General features: G+C 44.1%; 1 protein-coding gene across 2 annotated transcripts in view; it reads left to right on the top strand.

Annotated features, from left to right (window-relative positions):
- SLC44A3 (solute carrier family 44 member 3) overlaps positions 1-27,493 on the top strand; it is a 74,224-nt gene that overhangs the window by 12,063 nt on the left and 34,668 nt on the right. For both annotated transcript variants that reach the window (XM_048862170.2, XM_048862169.2), the window contains exons 5-9: positions 6,135-6,228; positions 7,838-8,007; positions 10,519-10,608; positions 11,512-11,636; positions 13,162-13,348. In XM_048862170.2, coding sequence (XP_048718127.2) covers positions 6,135-6,228; positions 7,838-8,007; positions 10,519-10,608; positions 11,512-11,636; positions 13,162-13,348 — 666 coding nt within the window. The remainder of the gene's footprint in view (positions 1-6,134; positions 6,229-7,837; positions 8,008-10,518; positions 10,609-11,511; positions 11,637-13,161; positions 13,349-27,493) is intronic.

The raw sequence follows: 27,493 nt of genomic DNA, 5'->3' as shown, positions 1-27,493 counted from the left end.
TGTAACACCACAACTGTTACCTTTTACCATTTCCACAACTCCCAAATGTTTACTTTCCTGCAAACCCTGTATTATCAATTTTTGCAAAAGCTATTTGTAACTTTTCACTCACTTACTTACTCCTATATTTAGTTCTTTAAGGTAGTGCAATTTATCTGTAACAACTTAGCCACCAAGTACAATTATTGCCACACAGCTGCCTTAACTTGTGCTGTCTTTGCCTTGAGACTGTTTAAAGAGGCAGTAAAACATTTGTCTCCATGGATGCCCATGGATCTTTTACTCCAAAAATTCCAGTGGAATACAGCAGACCTCCCTCATACTTTGTCCAAAATAACCAAAAACATCTCACATAAGTATCCAAAGTACACTCCATTAAAACTTCAGAAAAACAAAAAGAGTGTGGAAAGGCAGGGGGAGAGGTGGAAAGAAACCAATTAAACCTGTCGGGTCAGTTTAAAGTATAGGCTACCAGCAACAAATTAAGTAAACCGAAGAAAAGAAGAAGGAAAAGGAGAAAAGGACATAGTTAGCTCTGAGTCAAGAGTAGGCTCCCTGGGTTGAAACAGTTGGGAACCCTTATCCCCAGGTTCTCATTCTGGCTCTGGGAGAAGAGTGGGGGTTGTTACCTGCTCCTGCAAACCCTGCCATTTTGCACTTTGAATCCTTTTTTTTTTCTTCTTCTTTCTCTCCACTCCCCCAGGACCAAGTCCCAGCTCCAGTCTCTAAAGGTAGTCTGTTAACTCTGCTTTTGACTTTAAACCCTGTTGTGCCAAATCATCTTTAACCACCCATAACTAATTTACAACCCTTCAGCAGCCCTTGCTGAAGCAGCACCAAACTTGAAAGATTACTGGCAGCTTCCCATAATGCTGCCCTTACTTCAAACCTCTCACAAGCAGACTGAAGTGCTTCCTTTCCCTGGAAGGCATTCAGTCCCAATGGGTAGGGACCTTCTTCCACTACCCATATACCAAAGAAGGGGGGGCTCCTCAGCCACCCCCCATCCCTCTGGGCCCCCTAACACTTCCTCGATTTCCTTTTTAATCTCATCCCAGGTTGACCCCTGCACCTGGTATGGGCCCCTGTTCTTCCTCATCCATTTATCCAAAAAATCCTTTACTCTGGCTTGCCAGAACCCACAACTACCATCACGAGAGTTCGTGATACCCCCCTCCAAGCAGCTGCACGGACTGTTGGGAAGGGGGACTTACAGGCTGCCACTCACCTATCCGATGCAATGCATCCTAGTGAGTCACCAGCACCAAGATGTTAGGGGGCTTATTCCTTCACCCACTTACTTCCATGGTACTTCTCGCATGAACAGAGAGCAACAATACCCGAAGTCCAAAGGTGCAAACAATTCAATGTTTATTGGGGTGAACTTCCAGCAAGCATGATTCCAGTTTCCTTCCTTAGTGTCCCCTTTCCCAGCTCTGACACCACAGAGCCTTACACCTGTGTCCCTGATCCTATTCCTGCCTTTTGCCAAACATGATTCCAATTTCCCCACCCCCATTCCCTGTTCCCATTTCCCCCTTTAGCAAAACATGATTCCAATTTCCCCACCCCCATTCCCTGTTCCCATTTCTCACCCACCCACCCACTTCCTGATTGACTGCAGACTATATAGTAAAACTTGAGTTCAGCTTAGCTATACCTTAACCAATCATTTTCCTGAAATTTAACTAACCAATCCTAACATATTGTAACATGATTATGTAACCAATTATATCCAATTCAATGTTTATTGGGGTGAACTTCCAGCAAGCATGATTCCAGTTTCCTTCCTTCGTGTCCTCCTTCCCAGCTCTGACACCACAGAGCCTTACACCTGTGTCCCTGTTCCCATTCCTGCCCTTAGCCAAACATGATTCCAATTTCCCCACCCCCATTCCCTGTTCCCATTTCCCCCTTTAGCAAAACATGATTCCAATTTCCCCACCTGTCAGGCCTGTCTGTAAAGGCCTATACTCTATATCCTAACACTCCTGTGGCAGGGGCTGGCCCAACCCCCGTTCTCCTCCCCCCTTGGCCCTGGCTGCTTCAGCCCTGGGGCCGCTGCTCCAGCTCTGCCACTTTGGAAGTCATGGAGGTTCTGGAAAATCACCAAATCGTACCCTTAAGAATGCTCAATCACCAGTTGCTCACTATTCAACTCAAAATGTGCATTTTTTGCAGATTTTGTTTCAGGGTGTCTGTTGAAGCATTTAATCTGCCCTCCACACTTAAGATTGCTGGAGCTTAATTTGGAATATAAGACTTGTTTTGATAGATGGGTCTCAGGCATACAAATTACATGGCCAGTCCGTCTCCATTTGGGCACTGATCAAATGAGTCTTGATGCCAACTGAACCAGCTTTTGCTAGGACTTCAGTGTTGGAAATCCGGTCCTGCCATTTGTTGCCCAGCAATCATTGTAGGTGTCACAAATAGAAACTGTCAAGATTTTTCACATACCACTGGTAACAGGTCCATGTTTCGCACCCGTGGAACAATGTAGTGAGGACAACAGCATTATAGACTTTGATTTTTTGGTCTGTAGATATATTCCATGTTGCTTCCAGATTCAGTGATAGAGGTGACCATATACAGTGCTGGCTTTCTTAATTCACGCATCCACATTGTGGTCAATTGTCACTTTGTTGTTCCAACATGCTGCCGAGATAAGTAAACTGTTCGATGACTTGGAGCCTGGTACCTTCCAAGCTTGTTGATGGGTCTTGGTAAGGCTGTTGAGCAGCTGGCTGGTACATAAGCTTGGTTTTTGTTGGGCTGATGGTGAAGCCAAAGTTATTAGCTGCCTCAGCAAAGCACTCAAAGACGATAAGGCCATTGAGGAGAAATTAAATGAATTCTTTGCATCGGTCTTCACTGTTGAGGATGTGAGGGAGATTCCCAAACCTGAGCCATTTTTCTTGGGTGACAGATCTGAGGAACTGTCCCAAATTGAGGTTCTGGGGCTGGCTACTGCTCCAGCAGCTCCAGAGCTTACCACGGCCGCTGTTCCTTCGGCCCCAGGGCTGGCCACTCGCTAGCTGTTCCGGGGGCTGCTGCTCCAGCCCTGCCCCAGAAGAAGTCATGGAGGTCCCGGAAAGTCATGGAGTTCATGATCTTTATGACCTCCGTGACAGAATTGTATCCTTAGTCGTGATATATGCTCCAAAGTTGGCATGTAATATATCCTCATTAATATTCCTGTGTGACTTATGTATGGGATGTGAACAAAGTTATAAATATGCACTAGAAATATGTTCTTAAAATGTGTTTGGCAAGCAATACATAAGCACAGTCTGCCTCAGACAAAGGAATTTGTCATTTCCTTATCTGACAAGCCTGGTCATCAGGCAGAGACAGTGAATGTACATTTACATGCAAGGTTAAAAAAAGGTATCAAATTAGCAAGTGGGGGAGGTAGCCTCTTAACAATAAAGACGGGGTTCTGAACCTCAAATGATAAGCAATTGAATCAACTGACTGTATACAATATTACTGTATTCTAAAATTGTATCTAGTAAGGTATTTATGAAAGCCAGTGACACTCTGGTGATTAATATCATTGTGAAATGTATGTATTAACACTCTCGGAGGAATTATGGATACTCACTGATATTATGCTTTAAAGTCTGTGATCAAATACAGGGAAAAACAGGGTTTCTTCCAGACAGGAGAAAGGGCAGCTATCTACCTGTCTCCAATGTAAATTAAGCAGTGTGGAATCAAAACAATGGAAGCCCCATTTAAATACAAATTAGCATGAGGATAGGAAATCCACAAGAAGGGAAGAACAGCAGGAAGCCTTCTAGGCTCTTGAGACAGATACAGTGAACTTGGTGGTGATACAAGGAGGGCAAAAGGATAGGTGAGTTGTCCATCACTTGGGAGATTCAAAGGGCCAGAGCTGGATCCTTCAGCCAAAGGGGTTGAAGTCTTCTGGGAACTTAGTTTGGTGAGAAACCTGCTTAGGCAAAGATTGTAACTTGCTTCTAAGACTAAAACAATTTTCAGCATATTTTTACTTTTGTTTGTTTGTTTGTAGCCTTTTGTGTCTTTATTCCTTATACTGGATATCACTTAATCCTAAACCCTTTTTAAAATAAACTTGTTTTACTTTTACTATAAACCAGTTGAGAGCTGTGACTGAAATTAGTGTGTTTGTCAAACCCCAGTTAAATTAATGAGCTGCATGGTCTCTTTGAAGGAGCAAAGAGCTTATTAAGTTCTGTGAATGTTCCAGGAGAGGGCTGCACGCTGCAGGGAGGCATTCTGGGGAACTTGGGAGTTGGGGTTCACTGTTTGTTACCTATAGGGCAAGGTTTGGGCTAGCAGAGCCCTGAAGAGTTTGCTGGCAAGGCACACAAGCTGGTGTGACAGGGAGTTGTCATACAGCTTAGCAGCCGCAAAACTCTCACTTGTTGAGTCAGAGGGTAATACAGTAACTCAGTTCTGGGCCCTCAGCAGATTGGCAGATGATTTTGGGGAAATTCAGGACAGAGAAGTATTAAGGTCATTCTACAAGTAGTAACTGGGTGGTGGAAGCCCGGGTGTGACCTGCATGCTTGTGTGCAGGCTGTTGGTGTCAAGGCTGTGAACCACAGAAGCATAGCTTTGAAAGCACCCAGAGGTGCAGGGTAGGTGGTGACACAACCCCTTACTAGTCTGGGTTGAACTCCAAAATGTCACACCCTCATCAGAGTTAATCACTGTCAGTGTGTAAGACCTGATTGTTGAAGCGTAACATTCACCTCTTGAGGCAGTCAGAGTTCTCAGTCTGTCGTTCATAGAATGGGTAGGCTGTCCAGAGAAGAGACACAATTTCTTCTGATTGCAAAGCCAGCTCCTGTGTTGGCTCATTTTGTGGGTGTCCCTTCCAGAAGAAAGTATACCTAGCATGCTCCTCAGCCAGTTGACCCTCTTCAGCAAGTCACATCTTTCTCTGAGCTGCAATGTGGATACAATATCCTTCAAGCTCTTGAGCAACTGAAGCAGTCCACCGGGCAGGACCATTAGTTTGGTTTGGACAGTAAAGCAGCTTACAAACAGTCCACCTTGCAACATTGAAACAAAGGACACTTTTCAAGGCTTGTTTGAATTTTGACTGCGTGATGGGATGTCCTCCAGCTTCAGTGGGCTGTTCAGGTTGAGCAATTTTCAGGAGAACTTTTTTAGCACCCTTCTTTGATTGAGGTCAACTGTGCTATTCCTGAGTAGAGCAGCTGAGTCAATCAAGATGCTGCTGGACTACAGTATCACCCCAAGTCAATGCAGAGTCTTGACCTACCCACGTGCAGGTTCACAACTATGACTCCCAGCGGTGTCCATCACCTGTCACTTTCACCATTCCCCTATTACTCTGGGACTTATTAAACTGTGCCAGAAATTTGTAAGGTGGAGGAGCAGTTCCATACCAACTTATGTACTCTTGGTCAACAAGACCATTTCCAGTGGCAAAGTAAATCGCGACAACTAAAGGACTTGCTGGTTGCAGTTTATTTTTAGAGTGACCTTCTATTAGATCAGTTGCCGAATTTCTCAGGCTAAGCTTGGTCTGCCCAGCAAATGGGTATAAAGTAAGTCTCATTTATACCATGTTACACATCTCTGAATTTGGCCCTAAGGGGAGGCTTCTGGAGGTATGAGAAATGAGAGAAAAGAAAATAGTATAATCATCTGAGTTTAGTGAAATTTGGGGTTTCCAGTGTTTCAGTTGGTTGTACTTGCTTCTCCTAAAACAAGTTACAACAATTTAGTGATAAAAGTGGGAAAAACTGAAAATATTACTCTCTGTAGAGAACAGATAGGGGTTTGATCTTGATTCATGAAACTGTTATCTGGACTGTATAAGATTTTAAGCTGTCTCCTAAACAGAACAGTGTTTAGCATCATGGTTTTTTTTTGTTTTGTTTTGTTTTTGTTTTTACTTAAATACAAAATTATTGAGGAAAAACACTGCAGTTTTGCTAATTAATATTTATTATGCTGCACAAAATCTTGAAAACAGCAACTGATTTGAGCAGCCATGCAATTAAGTGCTATTTATTTAGATTTTTAGTATTTTTAAGAAGTGTGTTTTCTGCCCAGAAATGGATGTGAACTAATAACAGGTTACCATGTGTGGGGTTTTTATTCTATAGGTTCTTGCCTTTGTGTTTATAACTTGAACATATCCAGTTACACACTAAATCCAAAGGCAGCTGAGCTTTGTCCCACACTGCCAGTTCCACCAAGGTAAGAATTACAGGGTGCTTTACTGCACTGTTTATTCAAGACAACTTTTCAAAGACTGTCCTTCCCATTTTGTGTTTTCACTTGATGCATAACCATCAGAATGATTTTACTTTGTTTAATATCTTTGATTTTATATTTTTGAATTCTCATGTTTATACACCACCCCCCCCACACACACACTGTTCATACCCCTGTTCAGCAGAGATTCTTAAGCATGTGCTCAAGTGAAGTCCCATTGCCTCCTGAAGGCACAGAACTGGACTCTTTATGCTTCCCTACTCCGCTGCACAAAGGAAAGTGAGGAAAAGAGCATGAGAGACCTTTCAGAGGTGAACCATGAAATAAATTGAAAAGAGGGCACCTCACACTTATTTCTTTGACAATCTGTATTTCCTCTCTGCAGCGTGAAATCCTCAAGAACAGTCTCTATTATGTATGTGATACTTCCTCATAAAAGCAAAACTGGTCGAAGCAGTTTCCCTAGTAACAGTCACCATTTACTTATTAATTAGGGAGGCATACTATGCTGATGGACTGCTGTGTCCTTTTAGACACACACATGAGTTTCTCTGAGATCTAAAAAACCTTCTTGCTGGCTTAGTGTAGCATTGCCAAGACTAGAGGGATAGTACATTTAAGACACTTGGCTAACAATGCCAAATAACGTTATTTTTATATGTAAATATTTGACTGGGCTACTTGTATTCTAAGCTGGTCAGGTCTAGCTTAATACACCCTAAAGATTGTTGGAATATCTTAAACACTATGCAAAATTTGAGTATTGTATTGAAAATACCTATACTTATTACTACAGCCGTACTAACTTGTGCTTTGATTCCATCCATTCTCCCAAATTAATCAAGTCAAGCCCAGTTCATATTTGAATAGGAGCCCAAAAATGAGCAGAAAACACTGTTGGTGTTCAGTAGATGGTACTCTTCCTGAGTCAATAGTGAACCAATACCTCATATGAAGGCACTATGCTGATAGACGTGCTGTCTTTCAGATGAAATATAACTGACCTGCCGACTATTTGTGGCCATGAAAGATCCTGTGTCTCTCTTCCTAAGAGTAGGAGTATTAATCACAATGACCTGAGCAAATTCCAATTTAGCTGAATATGTTCTGCCTTCCTAAATCTCTCCCATCGTTTTAATGAGGTAGAGATACTCACTTTCCGTTATAAACTACTGTGCAGTGTTGCTGTGCATTGTTAAATTGGCTGTGCTATTTTATCCCAGAAGTTTAGAAGGCTGCAGTTTAGTGGGTAGGGTGAAATGATCTCTGTATGTTGGCTTAAGTTCTGAAACGTGTTTTGAGACAATCTGAAATAGTTCAGGGGAACCCTAAAGTTCAGTCTGAATATTCCAAATTCAGCATAAACTGCTTACTTTAATTTGGAACTGTTTCTTTATTTTGGTGGCAGTGTTAACATATTTCATTTTTACTAAAAAGCAAGCAAACATAATACAACATATAAACAAAACTCAGGAACTTGATTGGGAATTGCACTTGTTTTGGGACTGCGGGATTAATCCCTGAATGTATCTGAAACCTTACTCTCCAGTAATCAATCTTTTCTCCCACCTCTGTTTTTTTAACTTTCCAGCAAATCCTTCCCATTGTTTAATCGCTGTGTTCCACAAAACCCTGAGTGCTATTCGCAGTTTGCGTCCATCTTGATAAATGTGGTAAACGAAGTCGATGCTTTTCATCGTATTCTGAGTGGAATAATGGCAGGAAGAGATACTGTAATAGGACTGAGTGTCCTTGCACTAGGTAAAGTTATGAATAGAAGAGGGATTTTAAAAAAATTGTTAAAATAGAATTTCATGTTTCAAACCTTTGTAGGAAGAATAATGCAATTTTTAAAAATATTGAAGCTTGATATTTGCTGCATAGAAACATTTGTTTTGTTTAAGAGAGAACTGCTGTTTTGCTTTCACAAGACATTTAGTAGACTAATGAAATTCAGATTTATAGAAACCAGACTGGAAACTTACTCTGCATCACTTGTTTGGTTTTTTGTCTGACTCCATTAAAAACTTTAGTGAAAAAGTTATAAAATCAGAATTTATCCTAGCATGAGGTGCGTTTTAATGATATATACTATTTCCTCTTTTCTTGCCGTTCTTAGGGGGCCATTGAGGTCTTAGAAAGTAGTTTCTTCTTCAAGTGATTGCAGACATGTATTTCCCTTGAGTGTGCATGTGCCAAGCACATCAAAGCCAGAGAACCTTACCTAGTAGTACCTGTAGGGATGGTGCCTTCTGGCCATTAGCTCCTTCCCAAGCTGTTTAAGAGCACTCTGACCCTTCTTAGTTCCTTCACCAAACATTAAGAATTGAGACTCAGATGCAGAGGCGATGGAGGGTGGGTCGTGGAATACACTTCTGCACCTACATCTTGAAGAACAACACTTATCTGTACTGTAACTAACAGTCTTTTCTTCGAGTGATTGTAGATGTGTGCTCCACTCAGGTGATTCACAAGTAGTTTCAGAAGGAAGTGGGGCTCAGAGTCTGCTCAATACTGCCTTCCCAAAATTTGCATCTGATCTGCACTCCATTGTAATAATGTAATATATGGTTAAAGTATGTATGGAAAACCAAGTAGAAGCCCTGCAAATGTCCAATGTGAAAACACCACTGAGAAATGTGACCGATGTCCCTCAGACCTAGTCATATAGCTCTTAACCTGTGGGGAGGCGAAGTCTGAGCTATCCCATAAGCTGTTTTAATACGGGAAGTTATCCACCTGGAAGTCATCTGCATGGAGACCAATAGACCCTTCATGCAATCTGCAAAGGAAACTAAAAGATGAATTGATGAACGGAATGGTTTAGTTCCCTTCAAGTAAAATGCCAAACATTGTGTCTCATCCAAGGAATGAAAAAGCTGTTCGTCAGCGCTTGAATGAGGTTTGGGAAAAAATACAGGTGAATATTGTCTGATTAAGATGAAATTTTGACACGACCTTAGATAAAAACTTAAGATGTGGCACCAAAGTGACCTTGTTTTTGAAAAACTGGTTATACTAGGTATATGCCATGAGGCTCTGCAGGTCACTAACTCAACTCGAAGAAGTTATGGCCACAAATAACTGATTCTCTGTCTCTACTATACCAAAAGACAAAGTTGCCAAGGACTCAAATGGACGACTCATGAGTCCTCCAACACATTGCTAAGGTTCCATTGAGGAATCACTTCCTGCACGGGTGGGAAGAGAAGTGATCCTTTCAGAAATCTGACTACCATGGAGTTTGAGAAGACTTTGATTTGCTTTGGATGGAGGATGAAATGCCAGAATCGCTGCCAAATGGACCCTCCACAAACTGGGAGACGGACCAGAGGACTGGAGGTGCAACAATTACTCCAGAATGTTCTGAATGCAGGATTGTATTGGTAGAATCCTGCAGCCTAGGGATCAGATTGAAAAATGTTTCCATTAGCCAGATAGGTAGCCCTTAGTAGAACCTGTCGAACGGCTTCAGAACAGCACTCCTGTTCCTTGTCTAGCCATGCAGCATCCATGCTGTGAGGTGCAGGCTGTTTAGTGCTGGGTGTGAAATCTGACTATGATACTGAATCAGTAGATTGGAACCCCAGGGATGAACAGAGAGACTGAGGAGATCGCCCTTATGGTAGCGCTGCCCCATCAGTGTACTGCTAGGCAAAGTTCTCTGGCTTTGGTGCACTCAGCATGGACCCCTGAGTGGAATATACATGTGCACTCGCACCTTGAAGAGCAACAGCTACAGTACAGGAAGGTAACAGTCTTACTCATGTAAACTGAAAAATTTTGATATGCCTATAAGTATTAAAGTAATTAAGCTTGTTATTAATAGGTAATTGTAATTTTACATTTTACATTTTCAGCATTAAAAAAAAGCAGTTTGATAGCTTTGATTTCATGTTTCGTGAGTAAGTTGAAATTAACAAAAACTAGCTTCAGAATGAGAGAACAGAGGGTAAATCCATCCTAGAGAGAATGGACTTCAGAAGGCAAGGGTTATGCCAGTAATGAATTTACCCTAAGAACCTGACTATTCTACATAATTACTAATTCTGGTCATTTTAGGGCCTGATTTTGGAACATTTCTGGTCAAAACAGAATCTCTTCAGTTTTAAAACCTATTGGTCTCTGCTTTTGAGATCAGTGTTTACAAGTATAAAAAATCTGGAATGTAGAAAAAACTAAATTTTCTTTGTAAACTAATTAGTCTGATTAAATAGATCATAACAGTCATCTGAAGTTAACTCTTTCTATATATTTTTTTTAATTTTCCAGCCTTCTCTTTAATAATGGTTTTAACCTTCAGATTCATCACCACACTTCTGGTCCATATTTTCGTGACACTAGTTGTGTTTGGATTGTTATGTAAGTATATTTATTTATAATGGATGTTTAAGTAACGCATTTGAAGGAAAAACATAAAGGAAAAAACAGCAAACCCGTTTCTCCTCTGGTATCCTTCAGTAAGCTAAATTGGCTCCCAGTCCTGCAATCGGATCCATGCTGGACCCTTTCTCTGTGTGGATGAAAAGGTCTGACTATGCAGATCTAGCTGTAGTATCAGGGTGCTGAGAGGTTTGTTTTATTTCAGTTATTTATAGATATCTGTAGATTGTATTTCTTTTGACAAATGATTTGAGTATGATCAGTGTTAACGTTTCCAACAAAGTTTAAATAGAGAATTTAACAATGCATCCTTTATAAAGAAAGAACTATTAAGAATGATCAAAGCCTGAAATGTGAGCTATCTTATAAGTTATGTTTATCTCTTGCAATGAGGCTGTAACTTCAAAGCTGCAAGAAGACCAGACTTAATGTTGGCTTTGACTTCAAAATAGCAAACCAGCCACACCATTTTATTCTGTGAGCACAGATATGTGCATTTACACCAGTGGTTCTCAAACTTTTGTATTGGTGACCCCTTTCACATAGCAAGTCTTTGAGTGCGACCCCCCTTGTAAATTAAAAACACATTTTATATATTTAACACCATTATAAATGCTGGAGGAAAAGTGGGGTTTGGGGTGGAGGCTGACAGCTCGTGACCCCCCCATCTAATAACCTCGAGGCCCCCTGAGGGGTCCTGACCCCCAGTTTGAGAACCCTTGATTTACACCTAATGTTTCTCACTTTGTGCTACACTGCTCCATTCTTCAGTTAATTTGTAATTGAAGAGGAGAAGGTAACAGAGCCATAACCTGTGTGCATTAGCTTGCCAGTCACTTGTGAAGCTCTGTCTGCACCTTCATGGATTTGTGTTTGTTCTAGTTGTCTCAGGTGTTCTGTGGTGGCTCTACTATGACTACACCAACGACCCAAGCATAGAACTGGAAACTGAAAAGGAAAATGTAAAATTTTTACTTGGATTTGCTATCCTATCTACCGTGATTACGGTGAGAAATTTTACGGAATGATCTTTGGGGAGCTTAATGTTAGAGATGGTAATCTGAAACTTTGAAATAAAACTATATTATAGCAATGTGAGTGCACATGCTCCCTCCTTTATTTACGCTTGACATAGAAAAGTGGAAACTCCATTGTAGAGGCAGCAAAGAGTCCTGTGGCACCTTATAGACTAACACACGTTTTGGAGCATAAGCTTTCGTGGGTGAATAACGACAAAGTGGGTATTCACCCACGAAAGCTTATGCTCCAATACGTCTGTTAGTCTATGAGGTGCCACAGGACTCTGCCGCTTTTACAGATCCAGACTAACACGGCTACCGTTCTGATACTTGACTCCACTGTAGAGAGTAACTGAGGCTGTGTGATGGTGATTCAACCATGACATGGTCAGTTTATCCCTTTGTGGATTGCACTCAGGTGCATTCTGCTTTCCATTTGCAGCCAAATAAGATCTGCTTATAATTATTTAATCCTTTTTTTACATTTTATGGGACATCCACCTGTATTATGTAGAGTCTGTACAAGGCTTTCCACAAACTTAAACCCTGTGCTAGGGCTGTAGGACGATGCCAGCAGAGCAGCTGTGCTGCAGGACTTTTGCCCTTGGCACACTGCTGCAGTGTGGGTCTATAGGCCATCCTCAGTTAAGCTAATGGTGGGGCTGAGTGAGCAGAGAGACACTGGATCCATGGAAATGTGAATCCTGTGGACCCAACATGCTCCTTTGTGCCACGTACAAGGTAACAGCCATTGCAGTGGGGTGGAAGCTCAGTGCTGCTGTTTAGTTTGCTGGCCACAAGCTGTAGTGCTAAATTTTTGCCTTCCTGTCATCCACCTCCTGTTCACCACACAACCTGATTAGTATGACTTTATGCTGTTGAAATGAATGTTTCACCTTATTTAGCATCGTAGCCCAGTATGAATGTGTGAATAGTTCATATATTGTTGGGAAATGAGTCAGTTACATTAATGTTTCTTTAAAAGAAAATGTGGTTGCACACAATGAACAGTTTGTATTGTGTTAAAGTGACCAATATAATTGTGATATACACTAGAGCTTGCTTGCATATTCTCTGTACATTATCGGACGGTGGGCACTGCACCTCTTCTCTTGCTAAATACAAGAATAAGAAAAGGTTTCTTTGGATGCAGATTTGTTCAGGTGCAATACATTTGCCATTTGTAGAATTCCAAATACATCGTCTGCTCCCAGTGGCTCTTCTGAGAGCTTCTGGCATCTTTGTAGAGCAGACTAGAAAAGTGGTGAAGCAGCTTCTATTGTGAATGTTTATTGTTTTATAGTTTCCAGTGTGCTATGTCTTTTAGGTGTTGTTTGCAGTTCAGTGTTAAAGATTTAGTGCATAATAATTTTATGCAAAGACATGTTCTCCTGCGGTCCCTTTGTGAAATCTGCACCATGCTCCCCCTACAAAATTTGACAACTTCTGATAATTTAAGAAAGAAATTCCTAGTTTACTATTTTTCTGATTTGTTTTTCATCTCTTTTAATAGATGGTTCTACTTTCCCTCATATTTGTATTAAGGAAGAGGATTCAGCTGACTGTACAGCTCTTTTGGTTTGCTAATAAAATAATTAGCAGGGTCCCTTCCCTACTGTTCCAGCCACTATGGACCTTTTTGATTCTCATTTTCTTCTGGGTGTTCTGGGTTGCTGTGCTACTTAGCTTAGGAACTGCAGGTAAGTAGTTGTATTTTATCATGGTCATGGGTGTACACTATCTTGTTTTAAAATTTGGTCTTTAAACACAGAACATGTTGGTGTTAGTGTACAAGGTGTAATATATCTGTTATGATCTTGTTTTCTGTTTACTTCACCTTCGCATTTCTAAGGGTACTGCAGAAGTAGCTGCTGTTTTGTGAGTCAAAGATAATACAGCATGTTAGAGGAGAAACACATTTGTGCACTCTCACGGAGACTTTACTTTTGTTCTTTCTTGTTTAGGTCTCATAATATAAAGCAGGGGTGGCCAACCTGAGCCTGAGAAGTAGCCAGAATTTACCAAAGTACATTGCCAAAGAGCCACAGTAATACATCAGCAGTCCCCCTCCCCCCAGTACGTCCTGCCCGCCGGCAGGCCTGCCAATCAGCACCTCCCCCTCCCTCCCGTGCCTCCTGCCTGCCGCGATCAGCTGTTTCGAAGTGTACAGGAGGCTCTGGGATGGAGGTGGGAGGAGCAAGAGTGCAACAGGATCAGGGGAGGGGGCAGGAAGGGGCAGGGGCCTTGGGGTAAGGGGTGGAGTGTGGGCAGGGCCTGGGATTGAGCAGTGGAGCTTCAGCCCCGGAGTCAGCACCTATGCATATTAACTTCTGAAGAGCCGCAGTTTGGACACCCCTGATAAAAAGTGTCATTCCAGATCCAAACTATGTTGTTGCTTTTTGTAAATGGGGAGCATAACAGAAAGGGGGGAGTGCTTTGATTTAGTACAGCAGTTGTGAAATTAATGTGTTTCTACTATGGGAACAACAGGAAAGTGCCTTCCCTCCTGTGAGAGATGTAAAATTATTCTGAATATCTCTTCCCAGCATTTGATGGAAAGCTCTGCAGATTTGTAGAGAGATTCTCTCTTTCTCCCCTTCTTCCTCTTCCATCCCCAACTGTTGAGGTATTTCAGAAACACTTGGTTGAAGCATTTTTCTGGCAGGTGACTTGCTGTTTCTTCAAAGTTGTTAGGCACAGTGGCACCAAATTTTCAGCCCCCGTAGGCTCTTCATGAATCTTTCTTGCCGAACTGAACATCAGTTCTTGTGGGACAGATTTACTTTGCTTTGAGATGTCATCCTAGATGCTTCTTCAAAGCACTTGTCTTAGCTTGTAATTTTTGTGCCTTATTTGTGCTGGTCACATGTGGCCTGGGAACGCCAGATGCTGCACTATGTGGTTGTTACTGAAAGGGAAGCACCCCTTTCAGAATCGTGAATGGTCAGTGCAGTGGTATAGCTCAGGAGGCCATTGGAGCTTTAGGTAGTGGGTTGCTTTCATCAGGTTAAGGCAGGGGTGGGCAAACTTTTTGGCCCGAGGGCCACATCGGGGTGTGAAACTGTATGGAGGGCCGGTTAGGGACGGCTGTGCCCCCCAAAAAGCCTGTCCCCTGCCCCCTATTCGCCCCCCGACCCATCCAACCGCCCCTTGCTCCTTGTCCCCTGACTGCCCCCTCCTGGGACCTCCTGCCCCAAACTGACCCCTGGGGTCCCATCCCCTATCCAACCTCCCCTGATCCCTGTCCCCTGACTGCACCAACCTATCCACACCCCTGCCCCCTGATAGGCCCCCCAGGACTCCCATGCCCTATCCAACCCCTTCTGTGCCCCAACCCCTGACCGCCCCAGACCCTCCGCCCCGTCCAACCGCTCCCTGTCCCCTGACTGCCCCCCGGGACCCCCTACCCAACCCCCCCCACCGCCGCCCCGTTACCATGCTGCTCAGAGCGGCAGGAGCTTGCAGCCCTTTTGCCCGCGTGGCTGTGTGGGAGGGGGAACAGTGGGGGTGGGGCCAGGGGCGAGCCTCCCCGGCCAGGAGCTCAGGGGCTGGGCAGGACAGTCCCACGGGCCACATGTGGCCCGCGGGCCGTAGTTTGCCCACCTCTGGGTTAAGGCCTTTTATTAATTTGGATAAAGCTTATGCATTTAAGCTGTATGGGTGTAACTACTCATTTTTAGGTAGTATAGGATTGCTTTTCATGCAGTTTTTGAACAGCTCTATTTGGTCAGAAGTTAGATCTAAGTACAAGGTATAAGTCACGTAAACTACAGTAACTCTAGTAAAGCTGGTAGCTGTTAGTTAGAATGAATCAGAATACACTAAATTTGAAATACTAATGGCCAGGAATGCTAGAGGAAACAACACAAACATTCTTCATTTAAGCAGAGCTGACTATGAGAGAATGCACAAAAACCCAAAGGAACCTTCACTGTAAGTCTCCAATGTGCAACAAAAGACTGTGTGTGAAGTTTGTCCTTGTTGAATCTAAATTCGGAAAATGCCAAGTGAGTCCAACGTGTTCAAAAAGGTTATTAGTCTCTTCGGGATACAGAAGAGAGGTAGAGGTTATAATATTTTGGCTAGTGTAATAGGATCAATTTGATGAGAAGTGCAAGATGATATAGTTGGGTGTTTCCCGAGTATTGCTGTATACTTCATTAAGAGTTTGTTTTCAGTCCTGTGCCTGGGTTGTTTTTAACAGATGTGTCAATAGTTGTAATTTTCAGCCATTTAGCCAGTTAAAGTATTAATATTTACAGTGAGAATGTGCATGTTACTTAAAACAAACTAAAGTGACAGTATGAGTGTTAAAGTAGGTGTTAAGTAGATACAGAAATATCAACCCATGTGTTCATTAGTTTTCCTAATTGCAAGTGAGCTTTTATGAGCTTTAATTCTGCTTCTAATCAGATTATGGCATGGGCGTACATCAAAGTTAAACAGTGGCTATTGTTAATAATTCAAGTGATACTTGTTTGTTACTACCAGTTGAGTAAAAGAAAACTGTAGTAACACCCATAATCCACTAGATGCCATTAATGTAGTTTGAAAAACTTTCTGTTGAGTAACTCATTTTCATTCTTCTTCAAGTGCTTGCTTAAGTCAATTCCATTCTAGGTGTGTGCGCGCCCAGGTGCACGGTCTTCAGAGATTTTTTACCTTAGCGGTATCTGTAGGGTCAGCAGTGGCGCCCCCTTGAATGCCATGCACACGTGCCAGTATATCAGGCACCGCTGACCCTACGCCCTTTCAGTTCGTTCTTACCGCCCATGGTGGTTAGTCGGAGCACCTTTCCTTGCATTGCAAGGGCTAGCGGGTTTTTTTTGTCTACTGACTTCGAGCCTTAGGGCCTTGTAAGTAGTTTGTTTCTAGTAGTTAGTGTTAAGTAGTTGTTAAGTGTAATTAATAGTTAGCAGTTAGGGTCCCAGCAGGGACTTTGCCCCAGGAGGGGCATGTCCCGGTCTCCCGGGTTTAATCCCTGCTCGGACTGCAGCAGGCCTATGCCTGTAAGTGACCCCCATTGCAGCTGCCTCAGGAGCTTAGGGGAGTCACACGTTAGAGACAAGTGCCGAATTTGTAAGAACTTCCGGCCCTGCACACAAAAGGAGCAGGATATTCGGCTACGGGCTCTCCTCATGGAGTCCACCCTGTGCCCGGCCTTCGTGCAGCCCCGTCAGGACTTGCCATGTACCTCAGCCTCGGTGCGCAGTGCGCCCCTGGCGCCAGTGCCCAAAAAGAAGACCAAAAAGCATGACTCCGCAGCACTGGGCAAAAAGGGCCATGGTCATCAGGCAAGGGACCCGCTTTGGGCCCCCTGGCCACTCTGGAGCTGCGCACTTGTACCTCCCTGGTCGAGGCCTTTAGCTCCATGAAACGTCCACCACCGACTCCTGGGAGCAGCATGGGACCAAAAACTCTGGTGGTACCAGCGCCTTCATAGATTCCCCCAGCGCCGAGAGAACACAGGCCTCCGCCCGTGCCACCAATGCAGCATGTGCCTTAGGAACCAGCAAAAGCTCCCCACGAGGGCAAACCAGCCGCTAAGACCCTTAACGGGGCAGTGGAGTGCCACTGATCCCCCTAGACAAAGCAGCCCAGACCCTCTGGGGCTCGTTCACATTTGCGGTCACCGCTGTCTTAACGTGCATCACCTAGAGCAAGACGCCAGTCTCCGTACTACCAACGCTGCTCACCCTCACACCGATCGTCCTCTCGGCGCAGGGCCCGGTCACCTGCCTCGTGGGAGCACTCTCTGTTGCGTCTCCAGTCCCCCCGGCACCGGTTCTCCTGATACCAGCACCGATCACCTCGCACTGGGCACTGTTCTCCAACAACAACAGTCATTCAACAGACCCAAGCGTCGATGGCCCCACTGTGGTCACCGGACGGGGATTCCTCTGGCATGGAAGCCCAGTTCAGCCCCTCACCTAGACTGCACCGGTGCGAATGGGCACCCGAGGCTGCATCGACATCAACAACGCTGACTTGGCAGCATGGCCAGTGGCCTTATTGGGGCGCGTGGGGAATGCTGGTTGTGGCAATGCCCCCTTCACACTGCTCATCAGCCGCCACCTCAAAGCAACAGCTGGCGGCGTTGATGGCACCAGGCTCTGTGCATGAGGCATGATCTGTGGTCAAGACAGAGGACACTGTCCCCACCCCTAAGCCTCCCTCCCAGATGGGGGAAGATGCCCCGGAGCCTTCCCTGGTGGTGAAATCATGTCCTCTTCCCCAGATGAGGTGGTTGCGAGACCCTCAAGGGCCAGCCTGCTGGACAATTTCAAAGAACACCAGGCCCTGCTGTGTTGGGTGGTCGAGAACTTGAGCCTGGAGGTGGAGGAAATGGCTGAGTAGGCAGACACCTTGTTGAATGTCCTGTCAGCCTCTACCCCAACCTTTGTCGCGCTACCAGTGTATGACGGTGTCCTCAAGGTTGCCGAGGGCCTCTGGCAAACTCCTTCCTCCATTCCTCCCACATCAAAAAGGGCCCAAAAGAAATACTTTGTCCTGGCCAAAGGGTTTAAATACCTCTATACCCACCCTCCCCCAGGCTTGCTGGTGGTCTCTGCGGCCAATGAAAGAGACAAGCAGGGGCATACCAGTTCGACCCCCAAGAATAAAGAGGCCAAATGGTTGGATCTGTTTGGGGGAAAAAATTTACTCGACGGCCAGTTTACAGTTCTGGGTGGCGAACCATCAGGCCCTCTTGGGCCATTAGAACTTTATGGGAATCCCTCCATAAGTTCAAGGAGTCCCTTTCACAGGGTTTGGCCCAGGAATTTGGCACCCTGGAAGGCACTATGGCTGACAGATTGCTCACTTCAGATGGCGTGGGACACAGCGGACTCGGCAGCCGGGGTAGTCGCGTCTGCAGTGGTAATGAGGCGCAGCTCCTGGCTTCAGGCTGCAGGTCTCTCCTAAGAAATGCTGACATCCATCTAGGACCTCCCATTCGATGGGAATGGTCTTTTTTCTGACCAGATGGATGCAAGGCTGCATGGGCTAAAGCATACCAGGGCCACCCTTCACTCACTGGGCGTGCATACACTGCAGCCTGCGAGAAAGTAGTTCTGGTCGCCCCTGCTGCCTAGACCGTGGCTCTCTCGTCAAGGATCTGCAAAAAGAAGACACAGAGACGCTAGTTTCAGCTGCTGTAACCCTTCCTCCTCCCACTCACCCGTGCAGCCTGGCCCAGCAAAACATCCCAGGGGCCAGAATGTCTCGTTTTGAGGGTGCGGACGTGAGTGATGCCCCAGTCACCTTCCAGGATCCGCCCTGCTTTCCTCCACCATCTTCGTCTCTTCTGTTCAGTCTAGTCCCAAGTCACCTTGGACTGTTGGGTGCTGGACATAGATTCTCATGGTTACACCCTGCAGTTTTCGGCCGCCCCTCCCTCCCATCCCTCTTCAGGGAGGCTTCTCACGAGGAACTCCTCATTCAGGAGGTTGAGAACCTCCTGCACCTGGGGGTGGTGGAGGAGGTCACTCAGTACATGAAGGGAAACGATTCTCCCACTACTTCCTACTCAATAAGTCTCTCAAAAAGTTGAAGTTTCACATGGTCTCCCTGGCTTCCATCATCCCTTTCCTGGATCTGGGAGACTGGTACTCTGCCCTCGACTTGTAGGGCATTTCCACATCTCCATATTCCAAGGTCACAGACGTTTCCTCCATTTTATAGTGGGTGAATGCCATTTCCAATTTACAGCACTTCCCTTTGGCCTCTTATCGGCTTCAGAGGTCTTTACAAAATGTGTGGCACCAGTGGCTGCTTACCTCAGACGTCGAGGGGTCCAGGTCTTCCTGTATCTTGACAACTGGCTCATCAAGAGCAGGTCTCGGGATCAAGTACAGAGAAGCCTCCATCTGGTGCGTTCCACCTGCCACCACCTGGGTCTGTTGATAAACAAGAAAAAATCCACCTTAAGGCCACTCCAATGCGTAGAATTCATAGGGGTGGTTCTCGACCCCACATGAGCCAGATCATTCCTCCCGGCGGCATGTTGTCAGGCCACGTCGGACCTGATGTTGCATGTCAAGAACCACCCGCTCACCACGGCTCGCACCTGCCTGCAGTTGCTGGGCCACATGGCCACCTGTACATACGTGGTCAGTCATGTCAGGCTCTACCTCTGGCCTCTGCAAGCATGGTTGGCGTTGGTTTACACCTCAAACAGATACACTCTAGACTGGGTGGTCCTGGTGACGGATAACATCCTGTCATCCCTGGATTGGTGGTTGGACACTGGGTCAGTGTTGGAAGGAGTCCCCTTCTTGACCCCGTCCCTGTTGCTGACCCTGATCTCTGATGCTTCGGACCTGGGCTAGGGAGCCCACCTGGCTGAGCTGAGCACCTAGAGCTGATGGTTGCGGGACAATCTGTCCCTCCATGTGAATGTCAGGGAGCTCTGAGCGGTTTGCCTGGTCTGCCAGGCTTTCTTGCCCCACCTGAGGGTCAAGGTGGTGCTGGTACTTACAGACATTATTGCTGCGATGTATTACATCAACAGACAGGGCTGAGCCAGGTTGTTGGTCCTTTGTCAAGAAGCTTTCAGCCTTTGGCACTTCTGTATGCGGCATGCCATTCATCTGGTAGCCACACACCTGCCCAACACAAAGAATGTGCTAGCAGATCACCTCAGCAGGACCTTCTTGTCTCACCACAAGTGGTTGCTCCATCCAGAGGTGGCCAGTATGATCTTCCAAAAGTGGGGAACTCCTCAGGTGGACTTGCTTGTGTCCCGCCAGAACAGGAAATGCCACGTGTTCTCTTCACTCCAGGAGATGGACAGGGGTTCCTGTCAAATGCTTTCCTGCTTCTGTGGTCGGGAGCCCTGATGTACTCCTTTCCACCGGTGCCATTGATCCACAGTGTTCTCGTGAAGATCAAACAGGACAGGACGAGGGTTATCCTGATAGCCCCCGAGTGGCCTCGCCAGCACTGGTTTGGCATGCTGCTGGAACTTTTGGTAACCGAGCCACTGCGGCTCCCTCTCTGGCTGGACCTCCTGTCCCAGAACCACGGGGCAGTCTCCTGCACCCAAACCTGGAGGCGTTGTACTTGACAGCCTGGCTGCTGCTGCATGGCTGAATCCGGACCAGTAGGAATGCTCGACCCAGGTGCACCAGGTCTTGCTGGGTAGCAGAAAGCCCTCCACCAGAGTGACCTATCAGGCAAAGTGGAAAAGATTAATGTGCTGGGCCTCGGATTGGCACATCTGGGCTGAGCGGGCCTTGCTGCAGGTGATCCTGGACTATCTTCTGCACCTCAAACTTCAGGGCTTGTCCCTTTTGTCGATCACTGTCCACCTGGCTGCTATTTTGGCTTTCCACCCTCCATTCCAAGTGCAGTCGGTCTTCACCCACAACATGACTGCCTGGTTTCTGAAAGGTCTGGAGTGTCTCTTTACCCTCATGTCTGGGATCCTGTCCCTCCCTGGGATTTGAATCTCGTGCTATCGAAGCTCATGGGGCCTCCCTTCGAACCTCTGTCTTCCTGCTCTCTTCTCCTTCTCTCCTGGAAGGTTGCATTCCTGGTGGCGGATATGCCTGCCTGCAGAGTGTCTGAGATCAGAGCTTGCATAGAACCACAACTATATGGTATTCTACAAAGATAAGATCTAGCTGCGGCCACACCCGGCGTTCCTGTCCAAGGTAGTTTCCCAGTTTCATACAGGCCAGAATGTTTTCTTACCGGTCTTCTTTCTGAAGCCCCATAAATCCAAAGAGGAGTGCAGGTTACACGCATTGGACGTCCAGAGGGCGTTGGCCTTCTATATCGATAGGAGAAAGCTATTCCGTAAAGCCAGCGCAGCTGTTCGTGGCGGTGGCAGACAGAATATCTGTGCCTATGTCTGCTCAAAGGATTTCATCCTGGATCACAGCCTGCATCCCTGATACTGCTACGAGCTGCTAGTGTGCCTTCACCGACAATAGTCAAATCGCACTCGACTAGAGCTCAAGCATCATCTGGTGCCGCCTTATTGCAGGTGCTGATCTAGGACATCTGTAGAGTTGCTACCTGGTTGTCTGTCCACACATTTACATCCTATTATGCGCTGACCCAGCAGTCCCGGGGCGATGCTGGCTTCGGCAGGGTAGTGCTGCAAGACCATGAACTCCGAGCCCATTTCCATTGGCACTGCTTGTGAGTCACCTAGAATGGAATCAACATGAGCAAGCACTCGAAGAAGAAAAAATGAAAAAACCTTTCATAACTGCTGTTCTTCGAGATGTGTTGCTCGTGTCCATTCCATTACCCGTCCTTCCCCCCTCTGTTGAGTTGTCGGCAAGAAGAAACTGAGAGAGCGTAGGGACATCAGAGCCAGATATACCAGCACATGTGTGTGGCCTCAAGGGGGCACCACTGCCAACCCTACAGATACCACGAAGGCAAAAATCTCCCGACGACTGCGCATGTGGGCACGCATACACCTAGAATGGAATGGACATGAATAACACATCTCAAAGAACAGCAGTTACGAAAGATAGGTAACTGTTTTTTCATCTTTCATCATTGCTTGAACTGTCACAATTGTCATACTTTATTAAGATTAACATAAGTGCAAAATTAATGTACTGTCATCAGAGGAGTTCAAAGTGCTTTACAGAGAACAACTAAGCCTCTCAAAATCCTTTTTACACAGGAGGATAGTCCGAATGAGGAATATAATAGTCATTCTGACTCCCAATCCCATGCTCTAACCATTAGGAAACAGTTCAGGTGTTCATATTTCAAAATTATTAAGTTCTAAATATCTAAATCCATATGATGCTCTGTAAGAGCCAGTTTCTGACACTCTTACTCATGTTGGCCCTAATCCAGAAGTGCACTTAGACTTGTGCTTAAGTCATTTGCTGGGTCAGGGCCACGTAATAGTTCTTCACAGGGTGTATTGATTTAAATCAAGATGATATAAATCAGCAATTTAAATCATGATTTAAATGACCAAGGGGAAAGCCTTGATTTAAATAATTGATTTTAATCAACTTTTCCTTGTTTTGTAGCTATTTTCTAAGGTGCATTCTCACTGGTTGATGATACCATTACAACATGTTGATTTACAACTAACTCTGGAACCTTTACACTAGATTTGGTACATTTTTTGCTACCTGAGAGGGTACACTAACTGTATACATTTATGTAAGCAATTATATAGCTTAATATTTTCTGATTCTTATTCAAATAACACCTAAAATTAGAGTAAAATAGGTTTACTTTGTGCAATTGACGGCAAATTTTGTGCAAGCCAATTTCACAATTTTCTCTGTTAATTCTGTATTATTCTTGCATGTGGGGGGAGAGAAACACTTATTTTTTCAAAGAAAATTTTACTGTAAAATGGCAAAAAGTTAGCAGGGGTTTCTGGGGGAGGTATAGAATCTGAAACTACTCCATACAGTAGGGGGAAATCTTCCTACTCTAAAATAAATAGTATTTTATTTGACAGTCTGCAAAAAAAATAATTTTTTGTTTTGTTTTAAATACACTCTTTAATATAAAATCTCATCTAGGTTTTACAAGGTTCATATTCCATAGTGTATTATCAGAACAGCTTTTGTATTTTCCACTCTCTCTGGAATCAACTGATTGTGGAAATGGAAGAAAACTTTTTCTTGCTCTCTGTTGTTTCTGGGTTTTTTGAGGGAGATCAGAATACTGCTCTGAACCTCCAGGTGCTGGTCATTTGAGAACTCCAGTCTTCTGTGTTTCTCAGAAGGGGCTCAGTTTGTAAAATCTTTACCTTTCCGTCATAGCAGTTTCTAATTTTCGGCTAAGCGCCCACTTAATTTTACTTTGGACTTAACATCATTCTCAAAATATTTTCTGATATCATATATATTTACATTTTTTCAGCAAATAGCTGTTTTTAGTTATGTGCAGCTTGAGGAGATGGGCTAATGAAATTGAATTGCTACTGTGTTGCACCTGTTAAGGTTTCCCTTGTGCTTCTTGCAGTTCTGTAATATTTACAACCTCTGTGCATCTTGTAACTCTGAGGCACTTGATCCATGTTTCAACTGTGATGCAGCTGATCTTTATCCATCCAGGCAGATCACCTTGTTTATGTAATTTTTAATATCTATTGTTACATTGAGAAGAAGCTAACTCCTTGGGAGGATCAGATAACTATAGCCCCGGTTGAGCAAGGTACTTTAGCACATACCTAACTTTGAATACATGAGCAGCCTCACTTCAGTGAGACTACTTGTATATTTAAAGTTACGCACCTGTTTAACTACCTTGCTAAATCAGGGGCTGTAAGAGCGGCTCAAGCCAAGTGTACTGCAAATCCATATGTCTTGGACAAATGCCAGATGAGATGCCAAATTGCAAGAGACTGGAGTTAGCACAAAAATCAAGTGGCACCGGTTGTAACTATGTATTCTAATGAGAATGGAGCTCAGTGAGGATTTGGAAAATCCAGTAGGGTTGTTTTATTGTAGAACTAGAAGTGGCCTTGTGGTATTCCAGTAGTGGTACTGTAATGTGTGTTCTCTCATGTATGAATCTGGCAGAAACAGTGAAATCCACATCAGGAATAGGATACTGAGCATAAGTGTAAGATAGGAGTGCTAGGCGAGATTTTCACATAATGAAAATGTATCTCTGAGTATAGTGAGGAGTACAACTATCACAGTAAAGATGTGCTGCAGATAAACCAGTGGTAAAAGCAAATTTCTTGACAGATCCAGGATATTCCAACTAAATCCAGCTAACTTAATTGTATATTTTCATGTGTGAAAAAGGAGCAGCTACAAAGTAAATTCAGTTGGGAGGAAACAGAAATTTTATAGAACAATGGTGAAACCTTTCCTGACTCTGCAGCAGGAAGCATTAAAAGTGGAAAATATTTTCATAGTAGCAAGAACTGGGAAATCAGTTCTGAGTTAGTACTTTCTGGCCAATTGTTCTTAGTTGCCCACAGTGGAATTGGTTAATTGAGGAAAATATGATTTCCGGTTCCTAGGAGTTCCAACCGCTTAAAACTTCTGGTTTCTCCAGACATCAGTAAAAAATTCCCAATAGCCACTCCCGTAGAATGTATGACAGAAGTCTGCATGTCACAAAATATACTGTTTGATATTGATATTGTGCATCTCTTTGGCTGTGACTGATATAAGGCTGTAGTATTGGGCTAGTGAATCAGATGGAGAAACTTTTCAAAGTCTTTCTGAAAATGCTATGGCAACATCTTGGTATCTGACTAACATTTTTTTGAAGTATTAGATTTGTTACTCTGATGCAAAGAAAAGTATATATAGATTAGGCAGCTTTCTGCAATATCATGGCTCAACAATGGGGATTTTAGTCACTTATTAACCACTTGGAATTGGCAAATGGCTGCAGTGGCAGGACTGATTTTCGGAGAATGACTTCTCTGCTGTGATTATGCTGCTGGAAGAAAAATATACTGCAGACAAAGTAGAACCGTATTCTGAGGTTTTGTTCTGTTTTTTGTGCCTCCATGACCAGATCACACTGGAATGACGAGGAAAGGAAATGTATTTTTTAATAGGATGTCAGAGAGATCCTTGCTGTTTGATCCATGCTACCAATATACTCTCATCTTTATATGTGAAACATAATATAATGCATTATTCTGTCATCAGATTTGTATGTGCCTGGTAATTATAGACACAAAGGGTATCAGTCAGGCACAGACAGACACCATGAGGGAATACTACACATGATCTTTGGCTCCTCTTACTCAGCAAAAAGAAAAGGAGTACTTGTGGCACCTTAGAGACTAACCAATTTATTTGAGCATGAGCTTTCGTGAGCTACAGCTCACTTCATCAGATGCAAAGAAAGTGATCACCGACACATGATGACATCCAGCAGAGGGCAGTGATACACATGCACACAATACTAGCCCATGACAATTTCTGTTTAGCCAAGGCTGTTACTGTTAGTCATTATTTTAAATGGCAGTGGCTTGTTAAGAGCAATGGAATTACTGTTTGTGCTGCAGACATTCATTAATTGTTTTAACCAGTCTGTTGGCACAGAAGTAAAATATCCTAACAATTTGCATAATAGGAATGTTCAAAAGTAAAGGTTGAACACCAGGAAAAAGTCCTCAGTTCTGCTACTGAAGGAAATGACTTCTTTTCAAATGAAATTGAATGCTGAAGAGACCTCCATTTATCTTATCCACTGTATTGCACAGTTGCTGCTGGTCATGATTACAATTGATATATGAGCATGTTTGGCTAGTTGTACATGTTGTAAGAACATAGGAGCCTAAAACTGCTGGAAGAGTTAATGGAGTTGAGAAATGTTCAGAATACAAAATGAGACACAAATGTACAGTGCATTGGATGAAATTTACTTTGATGGTATGTGGAAATGTGCTCCATTTCAGAGTTCTCTGAGAAAGAAAAATAACTCTTGGGTCTGCTTTTTAAAAAAAAAAAAGAAAAAAGAGGGTGGGGTGGGGGAAAGAGAGAAATGGTACCAAAGGATTTTCCACTTGTAAAGTAACTTGAATTTTCACAGGTCTAAAAAACATTAGAACCAAATTTCAGTAGCAGTATTCCACTGAATGAACATGCTTACAGCAGTGCACAGTCCTAACCTCTCTCAAATGCCTGCAGCTCATGACAGTGCTTTCCTGTTCAGACATCTTTCTGAACATGAAATAACCAGTGCATGCATCACTGTCTTCACTTCAGTGAGAACTGCCTCACGGGCACCAATTAACTAGTCTGTATTACAACCTATGAACTTTTTTTAGTAGTCTAGTCCAGCTGCATCATGTTGCAGGGTATGACTCTTGATCCAAGGAACAATGAGAACAAGGTTTACCTGAATTTGGTAGAACCCATCTGTTTTGACTTCCAATTCTCAGCTCTACCCACTAGACCAGTGGTGGGCAACCTGCGGCCCATTAGGGTAATCCGCTGGTGGGCCGTGAGACAGTGTGTTTACATTTGCACAGCCGCCCGCAGCTCCCAGTAGCTGGGATTCGCCATTCCTGGCCAATGGGAGCTGTGGGAAGCAGCACGGGCCACAGGGACATCAGTGGACAGTTCCTTATCGTGCCCCTACTCACAGAGTTGACATTGACAGCACCAATGCTGTACTGGAAGTTAGTACCAAGGAATATCCACAGCTCACCCTTAGAGATGTATCCTTAAGATCAGCAAATTTGAGCCCTGGCAAAGTGATAAAGAGAGTAAGTTCCAGATCCAATGACCTTCCACAAAAAGTATCCTGTCTCTGTCTCCCGCCCCCAAACAAAAGTTCAAATTCAGGAATTATAAATAGGAGTGTCTAACTTGAACTCAACATTTGGGACGGTGCATCACTAATTTTGTGTAGCTACTTTTAGGCTTTTGTGTAAGGCCCTCATTTGTGTAAGAAATACGTTCACGTCTCGTCAACGTAAGTGGAAATAAAATTTGCTAGCATAATTAGATATAAATGTGTGTTCATGTTCAAGAATACACATCTGATGCAAACAGCCTTAGAGTTCTTGTTATCTTAAAGATATCTACATTCTTTTTAAAAAAAAAAAAAGCAATGTCATTCACTTTTGGATTTAATTTTGTCTGTTTAATGTTCTAAAACCTAGTTTTGTCACAGCTATAACATATACTTTATTCTGTTTTGTTTCAATGGTACATATATATCTTTAATCTTTCCCATCAATCTTTCTCTCCCTGCTCTTTTAGTATAATCATAGAATCATAGAAGATTAGGGTTGGAAGAGACCTCAAGAGGTCATCTAGTCCAAACCCCTGCTCAAAGCAGGACCAACCCCAACTAAATCATCCCAGCCAGGGGGCTTAGATAAGCCGGGCCGTAAAAACCTCTAAGGATGGAGATTCTACCAC

This window comes from Caretta caretta, chromosome 8 (assembly GCF_965140235.1).
Source record: "Caretta caretta isolate rCarCar2 chromosome 8, rCarCar1.hap1, whole genome shotgun sequence".
NCBI classification, from domain to species: Eukaryota; Metazoa; Chordata; order Testudines; family Cheloniidae; genus Caretta; species Caretta caretta.
The sequence above is the reverse complement of the archived record's forward strand: the minus strand, read 5'-3'. Positions and strand labels throughout refer to the sequence as shown.